This window comes from Acipenser ruthenus, chromosome 16 (genome assembly GCF_902713425.1).
Source record: "Acipenser ruthenus chromosome 16, fAciRut3.2 maternal haplotype, whole genome shotgun sequence".
NCBI lineage: Eukaryota > Metazoa > Chordata > Actinopteri > Acipenseriformes > Acipenseridae > Acipenser > Acipenser ruthenus.
Window position 1 is genome coordinate 29,196,058 of NC_081204.1, and position 19,826 is coordinate 29,215,883.

General features: G+C 37.4%; 1 protein-coding gene across 4 annotated transcripts in view; it reads left to right on the forward strand.

The window, feature by feature from the left end:
- The window catches only part of LOC117430735 (protocadherin-19), a 47,913-nt gene extending 39,154 nt beyond the window's left edge, over positions 1-8,759 (forward strand). For all 4 annotated transcript variants that reach the window (XM_034902776.2, XM_034902779.2, XM_034902777.2 and 1 more), the window contains exon 5: positions 4,632-8,759. In XM_034902776.2, the coding sequence (XP_034758667.2) occupies positions 4,632-5,200 (569 nt within the window). In that variant the 3' untranslated portion in view covers positions 5,201-8,759. The remainder of the gene's footprint in view (positions 1-4,631) is intronic.
- Positions 8,760-19,826: the final 11,067 nt, after the last annotated feature.

The following is a 19,826-nucleotide window of genomic DNA, read 5'->3' on the forward strand; positions in this document are numbered from 1 at the left end:
ATCAAGAGCAGCCTTTGTGTACACTGGGGGAGGAAGTAAGGGCAATTCTTAAGGTCAGCCCATGGATAAGGCTACATACACAAGTGTCCATTTCTGCAATAGGAGTTTGGTGCATAACAATGGGCTGGGACCAAACTAATTAATTTCTCATAAATGCCTAGCAAGAAAGAACACATTTTGATTACTATTAACCTAGTTTGGATTATTGACCTGGTATGAAGTTCTTTAACCAGGATATTTCATACAGGATGCCATTGACGATACACAACTCCACTCATTCTTCCAATGCATTCCTTTTTAATCACGCCACACAATAGTGAGTGATGTGGGAAGCAAAAAAAAAAGTGGCCCGAAAAGTGAAATCTCTTGGCTTCTGCACCAGTGCCATCAATCCGTCCGTCAAGTGCAGTAAAATTCCTCATGAAAATGAACAGCCTCTCTTCTCGTCGTACATCCATTTAAAAAAGCAGGACGTTTTAAATCAGATGCCTGGAGTAAACATTGTGTGACATTATTACCAGATGAGCTGTACCATATTTGCAGATAAATCCAGATCCTCCGCCACCTTTGCTGTCAATCCATCACCAGTCAGGAGCTCTAAATTCAATAAGCAGCAGAGGGAATATGCATAATTTCATAAGTACTGCAGATTTATAGTGGATTTTTGTTAACCTTGCAGAGTCCCTGACTCTTTTTTCCATAAATATATAGATCTATTACTGTAGTTTTGAAGTCCTTGCTTCATACAAAAATAAGACCATCAGCATTTTAAATATTTTGGCTCATCACAGGAGCACAGATACTTTGTCCTGTTGGATAGCAGGCTGGTGGTCTAGGGATCCTATTAACTCCAGATTTTTGCTCAATGTAAGCAGTTTTGGGCGTTGTTTAAAAGTGCAGAGCTGGTCAGATGCAGACAGATACCCTTTGTTAGTGACAAACAAGCAGACAAAATACAAGCTGCCAGAGGTGTCTCTGTACTCCTCTCTATGTGACAATATAAGAGAAGATGGCTTGGCTATTTTTGTTGTGGCTGCCAGCCCAAGAGCGTGTGAGAGGAGGAGGTATCTTGTTCGCTATTATACTGCATAACACAAGATGCCGTCTGTATGCAATGAGAATAGCTGGACCCAGGATGACTTTCAGATATGAGAGACTAGTGCTGCTTGTTTTATGGCAATCATTTGATTTTAAGGATTGACCTGTTATCTGATTACTTTATATTGTTCCAGCGTCCTCTGTTTCAATGATTTCAACAGGAAAACAGCAGTGTATTTTTTTTATTTTATTATTTCATTTTTTTTTTGGTTATTGCTCATTTCTCAGCACCCTCCTATTTGTGAATAACAACCATCATAAAATTGTTGAACCAACAATAGAAACACAACAGTACCACAAAGCTCCTACAACAGAGACTTGAGACAGTCCTTATTATCCATTATCGTTCCTCAGTTCAGTATTGACTGTGACTGTAACGTTTCCAAATAAGTACCTGTCTAAGCATTAGGGTTTGAAACCGTAGTCAAGTTTTCTTCTTTACAATTATAGTGCTATTTGTATTCATCACTTTCAGTTTCCCAACCTGACAAACCCAACTGCTACTAACCAGAATGAATGTTTGACAGAGATCAAGTTTTGGGACATTTTTTCTTCATATAAGCAGTTATCCCTGTCACGTTTAAGGATTTCAACCCTCTAGTCTTTTGCTAATATATTCCTTTTGCTACATTAACAGAAAATCACAGCAGATTTGTGTAATCCTCATGCATTGCGAAAAGATGGAAGGCATAATGTAATGAACTTAACTATATATATTTTCTGGCCATATACCTTAAAAGTAATTCAAATAATATACAACATTTTTACTCCATCTGGTACCAAAGATTGCCTTGGATTTGGGCTATTAGACTAATAACTTTGAATTTGATTAAAATATTGTTAAAATGTATGTAATATATACAATTATGTATTATTATTATTGAAAATGTCAAAAAAAGAACTTTATCTACACAACATCTGTATCCCAATTTAAATCTCTCATAAGATTTTAAATGTTATATTATAACTGATAAACATGAAATTCTATGCATTTCCTGTTTCTCTGCTATTTGTAATGCTTGGCAACCTTTAGCCAATGGAGTCTCAAAAGGCAGTTGCAGCTGGTGGGGCCTGTTTTTTTTATCTTGCTTGCCCAATTCATATTGCTAAGTGTTTAATTGCTTAGTTTATTAGATGAATACTGTATAGAGATATGTTCAGATATGAATTATTTTTTTAAATGCCTGACTTTTGTGTGACTCACTGAAACCCAGGGTGATAGCTAGTTTAATCACAATATACTCTCTGAGTGTTGTTTTTCACTTCGAAACAACATGGTAGTATGTTAAATTGCCCTTCAGCGGACTCCCAGCTGCTCTTAAATGGTCCAGATTTTAGTTATAATGAAGTTATTTATTATTAAGAAGACCTGCATGCATAATTTTGTGTGAAAATGTGCTTTTGCCTCGGTTAAGCGCTTCCACTGAGATCGAGATCTAAGTTCAATAGGAATCCTTTAAAAGCCAGTGTTATTATTGAAGAGCTGGGGAATGCCTGTGTGTAGATAAACCCCTTACAGTGAGAACTTTACTCTTATAGGAATACCTGAATAGGTCTGTATTAAGATTTCTATTGACAGGTGCACAAGTGTGTGTGTGTGTGTGTGTGTGTGTGTGTCTTTGAGACTGGCCGTTGTTGCCGTGGCAACGCAATTGACAATTGGTGATGAAAAGGCCTTTCAAAATGTGGGCCTGTGTGTGTGAGTCTGGTAATTACAGAGTACATTGAGCCACTTATTGTGGTGGAATAGTGTTCTTTTTCTTTTGTATAGACCACACGCTAACTTTTTCTGCAGGTGGAAAGTAGTAAAGCCATTTAACACTCATATATGGTTCGAGTATGGATGCGTCTGTTGTGATGGACACTATACTGGTCCCTAGAAGGTCAAACCCTGACTGATATTTAAGGTGAAATGTTTACCCCAAAGGCTAGTGAAAGAAATCCACAGCACAGCCTTTCATAAAACATTAATGATGATCCGTGGATGTAAGAGCCCTGGTCTAAGCAGTTCTGCTCTTTCCTGGAGTTTTCCTTCCTTTTCCTTGCCTGGCCACTTCCTTTAATGATATGTGACACCTGAGTGTAAGAATGGCCTTGTTTCCTGAACCAGAAGTCTGTTTATCAGCCTGCTCAAATTGCACTGGCAGTTTTTGCCCCCTTTAATGCCATGGAGCATAGCCTGGCATTCAACCTTTAAAGATTGATCCAGGCCCAAGAGCCAAAACGCACCTTAGAAAGAGAAATCAGCATAATTGGTGACTTTAATTGGGACATATGTCTTGTCAGAAGCACAAGACAGAAGCGCACACTTGGTTCAATGACACTTTCCCACACGCCCTCGCTATCTGTCTTTGCCTCTCAGATCCCTGAGAGGAACTTCACAAGCTGTGGAGCTTGACCCCAAGGCATCTTGGTGAATGTTATTCTTAAGTTTGTTTCCTACTGGACTTTGTCACAAAGCAGACATTAGCAGTTGTGCACTGAGACAGAATGTAATAGTGTCTGCTAGTGTAGATTAGTATCTTTCTGTACAGTATGTGGTTATTCGTGTTAGTGTGCATGCATGCATACTTTATGCTCGTGTGAGTATGCCGAGCTTGCTTGTGTATCTGAACAGTACCTGGGTTCCAAAACTATACATTTCCTGCAATATAGAGAGGGACACAGATTCTGAGCAGGAAACTGACCGTTTCTCAGTTTGTGGTTTTTTTTTCTCCAGTTTTCATTGTTCTAAAACAGATAAAACTAAAATAAAATAATAAGTGGTTATGCATGCATGTATGTATGTATGCTGTCTAAGTGTGCGTGACTGAGTGTCTGAGCAGCCGATTCATATGTTACCTGTTGCATTCTGGAAGCTGAATGTATCACTGCTTGTAAAGATAATCATATTTTCATATGTTTAATTAGGGGGGCTGTTACATTTTTGGCAGTAACAGTACCAAGAATGCTATAGATTTGTAAATCTGCCAGCATATATGCACGTATTTGCACCGTTGGAGGCCTAATCCTTTGTTTGTGTGTGTGTCTGTATGTGTGCGCCTGTTCTCTCAGTATGTATGTGTATGTGTGTGTGTGTGTGTGTGTGTGTGTGTGTGTGTGTGTGTGTGTGTGTGTGTGTGTGTGTGTAGGTAAGTATTATCAACTTAGATGTCCCTGTGAAGGGAAGGTTATCTGTCCAGATGGCCTGATATGAAATATTTATGGAATGAACCAAAGCGTTTGAAACAGCAGAGCTGGTACTATGTTAACGTGAGTAAATTATTAAAAGCAGTTTTGTTAAATAATGGGAAAGAAAAAGTAGACAGCTCTTCATCTTGAATGTAGATTGTTGCTTCATACTGTATAATGAAGCGAAATCCGCCATGTCTTTGTGATACAACAAAAGACTGACTGTATACAGTGCATTTTGTTCCTGTTATACACCTTAATTATATATTTATAACCACGGCAGCCGCAAAACAAAACAAAACAAAAATTATGATAATGTTTATTTTACTTCAAATATGTTTCCTTTTTTCCTTCCTACGCAGATCCAAATGAGACCTTTCACTGCCGGGAGGAATGCCGGATTCTCGGGCACTCAGACCGCTGCTGGATGCCACGAGTCGGAGTACCAGCCCGAGCCAAATCTCCGGAGCATGGACGCAACATCATTGCCCTGTCCATAGAGGCCACCACGGTGGACGTCCAGCCCTATGAGGACTGTGGCACCAAAAGGACTTTTGCCACCTTCGGCAAGGACGGCTCTGAGCATGGCCAGGATCTGGAAAGGGGCGAGGTGAAAGTGAAAAGGACAGTTGACGTACCCATCTGCAGCCCCAAGGCCAACGGGGCGATCCGTGAGGCAGGGAACGGGCGAGAGGACGTGAGCCCCCTCACATCCCCTGTGCACTTAAAGAGCCCCCTCTGCTCCAAGCCCCCAGCCTCTTACAGCACCCTGCACCGCCGCGACGCTGAGAGGATCGCCAACCACAGCCTGCTGCGACAGCCCGAGGGGAAGGATAGCGAGCCATCGGTCAGGGAAATCAACCAACTCCTTCACGACAGCAGAGACAAAGACTCACCAGGCGGGAAACGGCTCAAAGATATTGTTCTTTAAGAAGTGGAGGAAATAAAAAGGTTCAAAACAAATTAAACATAATTTACAGCGCACATAAGGGTATATGCTTATTTCCTGAAAGGATTGAGTCGCTTACTCGATAGGAGATAAGCTTGGCTGGAAAGCAGGGGTGTCTTGGACTGAGGTCCGTTGTGGATTTGTGTTCTAGCTGTTTGTTCGTTCACCGTCCTAGCAGAGGGAAGTGTAGGGTTGCTGTTTACCGTGTAACTTGCCAAATCCTTACCCTTTGATTCACCGGAGAGGGAGCAAACCACCTGAAGAGTTTACTCCTGTAAAAATGGACACAAATAGAATCATGCCTTTTTTTCTTTTTTTTTTTTTACTACTGGCACCATAACATTGTACTTTCATTATCTGCAGTCCTGTGCTGTGAGAAAATTAATATTTGTGTGTTTTTTTTAAGGAGTCACCGGTGGCTACAGTGCTTTTATATTATAAAAAAAAATAAACCTATCCTCAGTGTGTTCTCATTTTACCCGAAGCTTCCCTTTGTATGATAACAGAACTTCTCCCTTGATGTTTCCCTCAAGATGATACTCCCTCCTTCCTCACAATCAAGAAGCTGTGGTGGATGGTCTTTATTTTTCACACTGATGGAGCTGAACTTAACTGTCAGTTGTGGACACCTGTAGCCTAGGAAATTTATCTGTTTACCACCTTGAAGGAAAAGAAATGACTCAATTCTTGGAGTCTCCTGTCTCTGTTAGGGGCTTGGGGTGGGAAAGGGAGATGTATTGGGGCACAGTTTGTTAATACTTGGGACCTAACTTCATTTAAACTGCCTATGGGACTTGGTATAGAAATGATCATCACTCACACGTCTTGCTGTATGTAAAGCTCTGTATAGATTTTTTTTTTAAATAACCAGTTGTTTTGTGACAATCCCTTTAATGTTTTCAAGTTTAAAAAATAAACAGCAGGGGTGTTCAGCTGAAGCAAAATTAGCGTTTTGTTACACAAACACACAGAGAAAAAAAAAAGAAAAGTAAAAAGTATATGCCAAAATATATTTTATAAATAATTTAAAAAATCTATGTAAAATGTAATGCTGTATAGTTATTTTATTAGTAAGTTATACTTGAATTAACAGGCTTTTTATTTTGTTGTTTGTTGTTTTTTTTATTTGCAAAAAGAACATGGACTCGAGTTTGAAATGTTACCCCTGGCAACTGTTGATTTGCAGTCTACCTTGTTGTAAAAAAAAGTTTCTTACTGGTCAATTTCTTGTGCCATCAAGTTTGTGAGCTGTGTGGGTAAATACAGTACATAGTTCAATGCCTGGTACGTCAATTAAATTAGCTTGAATAAAAATGGAAGACAAACCAAAAATGGAAAAATGAGGGGAGAGTAATTAATCTTAATATTTAAGTAAAAAAATAAAAAAAGTTGAAAACTAGCTTTGTGAACTGGGAAGACAGTCTATACATTTCTGCTACTCTGTGTATGTAAGCCAATGCTTATATCTGTGTTGAGAATGCATAGTCTTTTTGATCTAGTATGGTGAGTTTGTTGTCTTGCAAGGAGAGGTAGAGGGACCCAGTTGGGAGGCTGTGGGAATCCAAATTGGAAATGAAATATCCCACAGCTAGTACTGTAGATGCAGCTGAACTGAAGAGTGGGCTGTATACCAGCAGCTGCTCTCTTCCCATCTCTAATGTGGTTTACCAGACAAAGGTGTTTTTTCTGTGGACTATGAAAAACAAAAATGCTGAAGCAAAGAGAGAAAAAAAAAACATACATGAATATTGAAGCTATATGTACTGGATTATTTGAATTAGGAAACTGATTTTAAAAAATAAATGGTACCAATCAGTGGGTTTTCAGTTGCTTTGCAATTTAAAACACATTGAAATAAACGCAGCAACATTAGAATTGAAATGAAACAGTGCTCAAACCTGAATGTTTACAGGTCTCACCAACAGCTTGTGGCAACAGGAACATCAGAATAAAATAATCACTGAATGTATACAGCCGCTTATTATTAAACTATTAAATGTTCTCCATATTGTATCCTTGTCTTTTCCTTTTTTTAAGTGTGGGTTGCTCATTTTGTATGTCACCTACACCAGTTTTCGCTTTAGGGTGTGTGTGTGTGTGTGTGTGTGTGTGTGTGTGTGTGTGTGTGTGTGTGTGATGGGAATTAGTGCATATGTAAGCATGGAACTTTTTTTTTTTGCGATGAATTTTAATTTTAATTTTCAACAATACACCATTCAACACGACAATGAGGACAATCCACAAATTCATGGAAAAACAAAACAAAAACAATAAGAAAACAAAACAAACAACAAAATAAATGAAAATTCCTGCATTGAGGGGCACAGGTTTTAAGTTGCTCGGAGGTGGTTCTGCTGGTTTTCAGAGGAACATGCTGTGATTTGTATATGCTCTGTATATTTCTGCATATCCCCATAACTAATTATTACTCTTCACAAGTTCCTTTCCATCTCCCAAGTAGACATGGAGCATTATATAGCATTACATCTGAGGAAGGCTTGCATTTGTCACAATCCCAGTACTGTGTATAGGTGTCATCCTGTGTAAAGGATACTTCAGCATAATTCTTAAGTTTAACGAATCTATATGTTGAATAAAGGAATGCCATCTTCAATTGTGTGACTCATTACAAGTCAATCGGGTCCAGTTTAATGATCTAAACAGTGGAGGATCGGATACCTTGAACTTTATACTAATCCAGCTGGGGTTTCCCCTATGAGGGATGTATTGACCTGCTTGTTAACATGACTAGGTTTGTGAAAATAAGTATAACAATCTACCAGTGTTTTATATAATTAAAATAGACCCCAATATGTTCTGTGTAGGGTGTCTCTTATTGTACAGTATAAGACATGTCCTTGTATTAAAACGTTATTGTACAGCGGTACCTGTTCAGTTTCCACAGCCAACCTGTGGTGGTGTATCTGGCATTATGGCACATATATTCAAATATAATTTTATGAATGGGTTATGTACTGTATGCTAGGTAACATAGATTAACCTGTATTTATTAAAAACATTTATATTAAAGTTACAATGTAACTTCACATGTGGTAGTATAGCTAGACTGTAGATACCTTAACAATATAGAGCATACGTGCAGCTGAAGTTCAGTTATAATATGTAATGGCACTTTAAATACAGAGTTAGCGAAAACCACATGGAAATTCACTCATTTCAGCTCTGCCTTAGATAGGTTTGCAATGCATTGTGGGTGAAAAAGGAACATGAATGCCGTTAGTCATTTATCATGAAGTGACTGCGATTAGAATATAAGAACTTTCTGATATTCCCGGCTGCATTTATAAATGACTATCTAAAATGATTGAGAGGCAATCTCTTATGTAAACACTTCAATTTATACCATACATTGCTACTGTCAAGCACAATGGGAGAGGAGCTAACACAGTAGACAGGTTACCCTGATCATTCATGTCAGCACTTTGATGCAGTTCAATTTGTTAGTATTGATTTTTTGTTAAAAAGTCTATTTTGTTTATTTAAAAGGCTTGGTATAACATAATAAAATAATAAACCAGTAGTTGTTTCATTCTTCTTTATTTGTCATGCATTTTAAACGCAGGGCATGGGTGGGTGTTATTTTTTCTAGGTTACACATGAATGGACAAATAATTTGAAGCTCATTGGCTCATTTATTTTTTTTTGTAACATCCCAAATACCTGGCCCCTCAGAAAGAGAGTTAGCATCCCTTCGGAAAAGACAAAGCAGTCAAGCTTCTGATTCTAGAAAATTACAAAGTAACTCATCCCTTCAGAATACATACATACAACTGAAGAAATCAAAGCCAAAAATCAGCATTCACATTACAGGGATCCCAGAGGGTACATACCAATCACTACAATAAAAGCAGAAACTGATAAAAGAGAAAGCCAAGCTTTTATATTAATTTACTACAACAGTGCCTGCCCTCAGGTAGTGAAAATATGAAAAATGAGTTCAAATATTTGCACACTCGCCTACAATGTATATACTGTATATACAGTACATGCACACATACACTGCTGTTAAAGAAGCCAGCAGCGGTTGAGAGCAGTTTCATGAATATCAAAAGATGAGATGGCCATGAGATTTGGTTAGCAAGTAGGGTTAACTGAAATGACTCAGATTGATTGACAAAGCCCTAGGGGAAGCTAATAGTGAGATCGATGCATGGCTATTATAATTCCACATTTCATTGCAACTAGTTGTAGCTATGGGTTGTAGATATGTACAGTAGCTATGGGTTTGGATACCGTGTGAACATGTATTTCAAATAACTGTCAGGTCAGGTTCCACTTACTGACATACAATAGTATGAAACAATGCTTTAGATTATGCTGGACATTTCACACCACTGCTTTTCTCATTACACTCTTAAGGCCTGTGAATTGAAAAGAAAAGTTAAACCTTCAATAGAAAAATATTAAATAAAACCTGGAACTTGCTTTAGTCAGATAGCCAAACAAACACTGCTGGTCGTGTATCTGTGAATGCTCTGTGTTTTATGTACACACCTACACAGACATATGTATTAGTTTTGGTTTGTTTTCATTTTTCCAGCTAATTGCAAAACACATGAACTGAAGGTGTGTTACTTGAAGGCAATTCACACAGATCTGCATACATTTTATATTCAGAACAGGACAAACCAAGAGTCAAAAAGAGACTGGAGGAACAGTGGAATGAACACGCTGACAGTAATTCACTATGCATGGCTCAGGTTTGAATCTTGGTTCTAGTGTATCAATATCAATCCAGTGGCTTTAAAACGACAATGGTTCTATATAAAGAGGAAAGCTACAGTTTTAGGGACCATTGGTAGAATGATACCACAAAGGTAACATTTTTGTTTCTGATGTACCAGATACACATATTAGTTTCAGTGTACAACTGTACCATGGTCGCTGTAAAATATTTGTTCCAAAATCCTTGCGCTGTAACGCTGTGCTCCGTTGATGGTTCTGCGAGGGTTTCTTCAGGGTAATCCACTGGAATCAAGATTCCGAATATGGTAACTCTATATTTTTATTATATTTTGCAAATATAGTAAATAACCCCTGGAGAAAACCATAAATCGGAATGAATTGTTATTTAGGTCAACCTCAGTTTAGATCATTGAAACAGACCCACCACAGGGAATCCAGTGGGTGCCAGATGTACTGAATGACAATATTACAGCCCCACACACTGTGTAAAAACAACATTACTTGTTCATTTGTGTTTCCATTTCCTTGACACTGGCACAATGTGCCTTGTGTAGTCAAAGTGCTTGATACGGTGTCAATTTTAGGACATCCTCAGACCTCACCCCTCCTCGAGTCAATCCTCACCCCTCCTCGAGTCAATCCTCGCCCCTCCTCGAGTCAATCGCCAGACATCAGACCTCACCCCTCCTCGAGTTAATCCTCACCCCTCTTCGAGTCAATCCTCACCCCTCCTCGAGTCAATCCTCACCCCTCCTCGAGTCAATCGCCAGACATCAGATCTCACCCCTCCTCGAGTTAATCCTCACCCCTCCTCGAGTCAATCCTCACCCCTCCTCGAGTCAATCCTCACCCCTCCACGAATTAATCCTCACCCCTCCTCGAGTCAATCCTCACCCCTCCTCGAGTTAATCCTCACCCCTCCTCGAGTCAATCCTCACCCTTCCTCGAGTCAATCCTCACCCCTCCTCGAGTCAATCGTCAGACATCATACCTCACCCCTCCTCAAGTTAATCCTCACCCCTCCTTGAGTCAATCCTCACCCCTCCTTAAGTCAATTGTCAGACATCAGACCTCATCCCTCCTTGAGTCAATCCTCACCCCTCCTCGATTTATTTAAACTGTAAATAGCTTCAAATTACATTTGAGTATTTTTTATTGTATTATTATTATATTTTTGTATCATCGCCCTATACTTTTATGATGTTTGCTTTGGAATTATTCAGTGTTTTTTGATGCAATTACTTAAGGAAACTTAATCCACAGTAGGCATTTACTAGATGGTGTTGGGGCTTATTAACTTAAAGACACTTTGGTTTAAATAGTCTGTGTTACTGTCACTGTGGGACAGTAAAAAAAGAAAACAAAAAACAACTCATCTAATAATGGATAGACACACAACTGATCATCCCACAGTTGCTATCTCTTTAAATTTTAAGAGAATGGTAAGGAAAGAGTGTGGTATTCCTCTCTAACTGTAGCTTAAACCTATGTTTGGTTTATATACGTTTGTGTAAAAGTGTTTATATGTTTTGTATGTCAGGTAAACAGCTTAGCTGACCTGCTTATGTTTAGTAAGCGCTTGTAAGAGCTAGGTTTGTTTATTTTTGTTTTACATAATGAAAGTCTCTGGGTCACGTTTTTATAGGGGCACAAACCCAAAATAAGGCCAGTCCTGTTACTATATATATACTGTATATATGGTGTCTAAACAGCACAGTCAAGGCTGCGCATCCTTTGAAAAACTGTTAAACATCCCTGGCGAGAATGGAATAGTTTTCTCTGTTCTGGAATCACATCTCTATTTGTTGTTAACTTTGGTATCCATCCACTGCAGTGTTGCGATGGAGGATTTCTACTAGTTTGCCCTCTGAAAGCTTTCAGGGTCCTAATTGCTTAGTGCCTCCCATTTGGAACTGGAAAACAACAGCCACCACCGGCCCCGCTCTACTCGGAATAGAACCAATGATACCAGCTCAAGAAATTGAAGTGTGCCCTTCTGTGCCTCTATTATCATCTGCACACACAAGGCAATGAATCTTTCTTGCTCAACCGACAGACGTACATTATTGAAGGTTGATTGGTTGACCTAAACTCAGTATCCAGCTAGCATTTCTTTCACATTCCCCAAGTACTGGGAGGGTTGCTTCTTGTTGCAAAACCATACAGAGTTTCTGAACAATAAGCCGAGAGAACTTTGTGCGTTTGCGCTGCACGTGTCCCATACCTCAGCACTGAAGTACTAAAAAATAAAAAACAAAAGTACTAAAAAATAAACGCTATTCTTAATATGTAATTTAGTTGATATTATTTTAAGAAAATGTCTGGAGATGTGGTATGTGTGTTTTGTTGTTGCCTTATGGATATCCACATAACTTTTTTCTTTTTCACAAATCTTAGGCTGATGTCTAGAAGAATGCTCAGCAGCACTTGTTCTTGAATTTCTGTAATTCAAAGAGATGGATTCTGGTCCGCTCTGTGATACAAAAAAAAAAATGTGCAAAGAATAGCTAAAATTACAGGAGCATGTCACTTCAAATTTCAGTTTATATAGGTGCTAGCAGAATATGTACAGCATATGTGAGTCCGTGCATGTGAGGAGATGCTATTGGAGATGTTCTTATTCTTACAATGAATTCTTTACAAGTCCATTATCTGCTGGTGTGTTAAACCTCATTTCCAGTATTCATGCTTCTAATATTCCTGTTTAGTTTTGAGACGTGAAACATCCTTGCTGGACCAATGAATCCTTCTACATACAGAGTAATAGATGACCGGTGGTGGAATATAACTGTATAATTTCAAGGGGATCTGATGGAGAAAAAAAATAACAGTGAAGCACTTTTGTTTGGTATTACCATCAGATCCCAAAGATAGATTCACAGCAGTAAACGTGAACTACCTCATAATTGTTACATATATCTTTTTTTTTATATAAAGCACCACTTATTTACTGCTGTTGCTTAAAATATGCAAAAGAGCAAAACATTGTTTGCCACCAAACATGGGGAAAGCCATAGGACCAGGGGTGTAGTGAGGCCACCTATTTATTACCTGAAGTCATATTTTGGTATTTGTGCCAGGTATAGTACACTTTTCATGTATCCCGGCTGCAACTCACTATCAGCAAGGGTGCATTGCCTAATATGAACTACTGTCACTCACTGTCAGACAGTACAACAGCTGCAAAAAGTGTAAACATGAAACACAGTAGCCCTTGAATAAAGGTTTAATACACTGTCCTAATTAATTTGTTGTTGATGTCCTCTATTGCAGCAGCTTAGCTTTTAACCAGCTACAGCAAGTCTTTTGTTTCTTGTATAGTAGCAAATTGCTTCAAAATAGAAATAAAGTGTTTGTACAGCTGCTGATTAATAGGATGAAAAAATAACAGCAAAAACAGCCTAATTACTAATGGGAACATGTTAGTCTGACACAAGGAAACATACGTAATTGCTGCAGCTGCAGCACAGAAAGAGAAACAAAACAAATATATATATATATATATATATATATATATATATATATATATGTGTGTGTGTGTGTGTGTGTGTGTGTGTGTGTGTAAATGTAAAAAACTAAAAATGTAAAAATGATTTGATCATCAGTGCTTGATCAAATAAAGACATATGGGTTCTTAAAACAAACAAAAAATTGAAATATCTACTGACCTACAGTCTGCTCTTCAGTAAAATAAAAAAGATTATTCCTAAGCCTGTATTCCTGTATATTTGCCTGCTGATTGTATGTTTAGGCATATATTGTTATATTTAATTAAGATGTACAATGCAGTTTGAAAAGCTGAGGATTCCCCCCCCCCCCCCCCCATAACTCCTCTCACAAACACATTATTTATAGCACTGAGGATAGGTAGATCTGCTCCCTAATCAAAGCCCAATCCAACACTATACCTGGCACACATTCAGACAATCACAACATCCAATCAGTTCAAATCATGACAAAAGGCATGCCAGGTACAAACTACACAGCTATTTCTACTCACTGTCATGAATTGCATGCTGGAGACAGAATGTGTTAGTTTGCATTGAAAACCTCGACTCAGGAGTGGTGTCTTGAGAAAGTGGCCTATTATGCACATTGCTTCTCCTACCGGTGTACAGTGAAATGTTACCTCTGGGAACTGAATTTGAAAGCCCCAAATCCATGGAATGCAACCAGACGAGCTTAAAAATCCTTCAGTGCTTGTCCTTATCTCTGGTCTGTAGCATCATGCTCACAGATTTGCTTGGGAACTTGGCATTTAAACTGTCTCTAGGGAAAAATGCATTTGAATGGATAACCATTTTTGCAAGTCTTCTATTGATGGCAAATTCTGTTTAATTGCTGTATATGCTGATTTCCCAGCAGAACAATTCCCATGGCGAGTCACCCACCGTAGACATATAACAAAGACAAGCTCTACCAAAGATTCTGCAGACTGGTCCTGTTGATCACAACCATTGTGAATGACGTTTCCGTCAGGTCTCTTTTTTCCATAGCTGATATAGTTTTAAAACTGTGTATCATAGTTAACATTATTGCACTGTAACTAGCACAGTAATAAACTACAGTGTAACAGGAAATGAAATTACAATCGAACTAAACTTTGAATAAATGTATGCTTTTTTACTGCAGTTAAACAGCTGCCTTATATACTACACTGTTGTAATGTAGAAGTGTGTAAATTAACATGTGTTTAATATCCAAGACAAGCACTTTTAAAAGACTTTCTACAATGATGTTTAGCATCCTAACTCCACTTTGGTGCTTTTTTAGTAAATAACAGTTTTTATCAAAGTTTTTCAGATGTTGACTACATTTTTGAACAATCGTCTTGAATTTGCCATGAGATTTGAGGCTGAGTGCTTTCCGATTTTTTATGAAGCAGGTGTAGTAAATTGGATTTTTCTTCAGCCCATTTTGTGAATGATTGCTGAAGACAGCGCTTCCAAGCGGCTATGCTAATGAAATCACACTATCCTTCATCAGATGTAACTTGTTATTTACACGAAATTCTGAGTTTGTGACGCTGAGAGATTTATTTACTTGGGATTCTACAAATAACACAAAGGTGTGGAAAGTGGGCTGCAGTTCAATTCCTTGCAGAGGGTGACGAGCCAGGCATTCGCTGCACTGGAAGAAATGGATGGAGGATACCCTGGGTTATTATTGTCTGTCTGGTTTGTGTACTGATACAGAATGGGTATTCTTTAAAAAATGTCCCAATCAATCAATTACCAACTGCTGAGTACATCTCTGCTGATAAAGCGCTGAAACTAAAGAAAGACCAAGACATTTGTGCATGTCTACTTAAATGACATATCTTAACCGACAAGAACTTAACAATATTTAAAGAGCATAAAACTGAAGTTTAATGTAAAACCAAAGCAGATTTTCTCAAAACTCCCTTTACCAAGATAAGCATGCCCTAAACAGTTAACTTTACTAAAACAAACCAAAAATAAATTAAAAAAAATACATCCCTGCATATTATGTACATATTGTATTGTGTGTGCCAATGCATGTGAGATGGCGATTGTTGGTAGGATTTGAATGGTTTAAATCCCGGTTTGGCAAAATTCTCAGCCATGTGAGAATATGGCTGGAATGTAAAAGGTTGAATAAGCTATTCATCAGTCACCTGTCTCCTCTTGCTTTGAAGTGGTCGGCAACACCCTGCTTCTAAATTTGTCAGACTCTGATTGCTCCTTCAGGTCTTTTTGTTGGCGGAACATTTTAAATTATAGCACCATTTGCCCTTGGTATTAACAGTTTACGAGATTAAAAGCTGATGTTTTCATCCTGACCCACTTATTGTGCTCTAAACATCTGTCCAATCGAGAAAAGCTGCTTTTTTTTTTTAAAGGATTAATTATGTATTTAAAAAGTAATGGCTGTGTAATTCACATCTCAGGGGCTTTCTAGAAGGTAAAAAATAAATAAATAACAATAACAGTTAATCATTTTTAGGATTAATCAAATTGATAGTGAACTAAAATGATCTGCGTTGATTTGTTTTAAACTTGTAACATCTGTCAATTTATTTTTTTTAAAACGTTATGGATAATAGATATTGTTTTTCTTTTTGTTTTGCCTTTTATGGAATATGGTCAATTGAAGTTGAAGATGAATGTTTCCATGAACCTTTTGTTTTCCATTTAGTGACACAAAGTATATACAGAAACACTGTCAATATGGTGTTGGGGTAACAGCCAAAATCAATATAAGATTTATCAATATCATTATAAGACTCCACGTTGAAACGCTGGTCTAATTTAACATTATGTTTCTTTTTAGTAAGTAGAATATATGTCAGTGTTATTTGCATTATTATAGAGTATACAGCTCATCTACACAAAAAACATATATGTTATTTATCACAGGTGATTTTGTCCAACCTTTGTTGTATAAAAAAGGGGACAGTTTCCTATAGTTAATAAAAGACAACATACAGGACATACATGCTACATTGGTTTTCCACTTGAGAAGACATTCCCAGAACACAAACACTACAAAAGGTTAATAGAAAATGCTGATAAAATATCCCTCTGAGGCAGACTGTGACACAGAGGAAGGTACTGCTTTTTCATTTCCAGAATGAACGTGACGCGACTGGAGCCAGGAACGGCGAACCTGTCCCCTCGGGAAACAGAAATCTGAATTCAACAAGAATACCGCTAATGAATCTCAATATCAATTCAAAAGCCAACCTGCTTTTTAATGGAACGGTATGCTGTTATTAGGAGAGCTGTCCTTGAGGGATTTCATAAAATAATGCTGCAAATTCACTCTGTGAACAGAACACCAGAAATGCAGATAACAATGGGACAGTGCGAAGCAATAGGGAAGAAGATGCAACCCTCGCTCCCCCCGTCCCCCTTCACACTGAACTTTGGTACTTTTCTCGAACTTTGCCTTTTGTGAACATGCATATAGTTGCAGTCCTGAAGGGCAGTTCAAAATAATGGAGACAGGACACAGGCACAAAGATATTTTTAGATATTGTTACCTGTTACATGATGGGGGTTATTTTCAATTTACCTAAACAGCAGGCCATCAAACTGCTTCTGCGGTTTAAATGATTTTACTAGGTTGATCCCAGGCTGGTGATTAACATACTTTCACAGACCAAAGAAACCTCAAGACATGCACTATATATATATATATATATATATATATATATATATATATATATATATATATATATATATAGTTATTCATATTTAAATGATCAAACCAGAGGGGTGTGGGGGCTCATATATTTTTTAAATGCATGTCCTAGTAACCCAATAAACCACGGCAACAGACACTCGAACAACTGCATACAACCGCAATGTAAACCAAGCAGTGACATATGAAGGCACATCCTCGAAATGTTTACTCCAGCCTTAACGCCAGGTCATTTTACAAAACTAGAACCAACTATGTTATATAAGCCAAGGTCTCTAAAACAGTTTCTGTTTGATTTGTTACTTGTTACTTGTAACATAACACAATAATGTATTTGTTAAAAAAAAAAAAAAAAACAGTAGTTATTTAAAGGCTGGAATAAAGTCTTTGAAACTGAGGCCCATTGAATGAGATGCTTTCTTAAGTCTTTGAAGGATTTAGCTCCCCCACCATTAAAAGAGTTTATAAAACTCTGCTCAGGTAATAACGCTAGAATTACTAGAGCAACTATAAGAGGTGATTGCATAGTTCCAAGACGACATATTAAGTTTGCCCAGACAGTCCTCTCAATTAAGGGTACCATGTTTTGTAATTTAATATCAGATGATATAAAAGGTTCTTATGACTATAACAGTTTGACAACTAAATTAAAAATTTGGTTAAAACAAAGACAAGTCTGAGTCATGAACTGCAGCTATGTAATTTTTATTGTTAATACAATGGTAATGTTTATAGCTTTGTAATACATTATGCATTGTGATGGGTGGGTATTTATTAAGTTAATTCATTTTAGTTATATTTATTATGGTAACAATAGTGTTGGTATTTGGTATCTGCTATATTTATAATAATAACACGGTAAAAAAAAGTATGTGATTTTGGTTTATATGAACAAATTTATTAATCTCATTGTATTTATTGTAATGTGCTGCTTGTATGTGTTCGTTGTACACAATATCTTTTTTGGTTAAAAAAAAGCTTTTGTTTATTTGAATTGCTGAGTCAGTCAGTAGGCCCTACAGCTTCATAACAACATTTACTACAGTGTATAAAATCAAATCAATTTGAATAATAAAAATGAAAAGGGGTTGGGCTGCCCAGCCCAACCCAATGCTAAGTTAAACTCAGCCCACCCTCACTGCATTAAGTTAAACTCAAAGTCATAGAGACCTCCCCTGCTACTTCTCCTTGGAGAGGTGGAGGTCTGGTGTTTTTCTTCTTTTATCAAATTATTATTCTGTTTCATTTTCAAAGAACCTCTTAACCACTTGGTTGTGTAGTGATTAGGAACATGACAGCCTAATTTTATCTACCAGAACCTGACATGCTCACATGCAGGACCCAGGATTACTAATTGCAGCTTTGCCCACAAAGTAAGAAAATCCACAATCAACTCTCCAATGATTTCAGTCATCAAAAAAAAAAAAAAAGCTCCCAATTTAACTCAAGTGATGCCCATATTTATTAGCCTGTGTGGGGAATCAGTTCCTCGTCTTTCATCTGCCACCGAAGAATAAAGCAAAAAGGTGGGTCGCAATTATCTCGGTTGTCATGACAACCGTTTTCTTTTTTCTTTTTACTGTAGCATGTGCGCTAGTTGTGCCGTGAACAATGTCATTTTATAAGCTGGTCAGAGGGTGTCATTCTTTCATGCGTGACAACTCTTTATATTTCATAATCTTGATATTTAATAAAAAATAACACAATATACAGTAGAAAAAAATTGTGTTTTGAACTGAATTTCATATTGTAGCTCAGGCGTACTTTCTGAAAAATGTTGGCTTACACTCAGTGTCTTTGTAGGCCGAACTTTAAGGTTGGCTTTGTTTACTTGTTCATTTATCGGCTTAATTCACAGACTCCAATTAGCTCTAATCTAGGACTACCTAATGTCACTGTATGAAAGGCAGCCCAAAATTAGTGCTAATCAAGGCCTGTGAAACCTGCAGTAAATGGTTTTTAACACTGGAAGCAGGTGATGCATTTGCATCCCAAATGAACCTTAATGAAAGTAGGCCTTAAAAAAGAACACAAACTGGTTGATCCGATAACATCTTTCCCAGAACGGAGGAGGAAGACGGGCAATGGAGTAATCATTTTATGTTTAGAAGAAAAGGGGTATTTAGTAGCAGTGATTTTTTTCATTACAGTTTTTTTTTATTTAGTTTTAACACATCTGATAAATATTATACCCTTATTAGGAAGAGAACCAAACTAAATATTTTTCTTTACATGTTAACACAAATCATATACATCTGTATAAAATTTTTACCAAGGTGAATTTGTATGATACCAGCAATTTTGCATTATATTGCTTACAATGGTATATCACCATTATAAGCAATATAATTCTTGCATCTGCTTTACCATTCTTTCACTATGATTTACTACATATGCTTTCAGCATGGTACATTTTTATAAGGGCAGTCATACGCTGTAAAAACTTTCCCTTTCAGCAAGAATTAAATACAAGCTTTTATTCTTTTTAAATAGCCTACTGTATATTGCTTTTCTTTTAAAGATGAAATATTAGACTGCTGTGTCTCCAAAAACATTAATACTGCTGTGCAAATGAACGATTAATAGGATAAAGCTCCAGGTTATTTTTGAAGTGTAAGTTTCATATTTTCAAATTGTTCTTGCATGCATTGTCCAATTTGATGGAGACTGTGTATTACAAATGAAACGCTGATGAATAATTCATTGCCAGAAATTATTAAAAATGGAATTTATA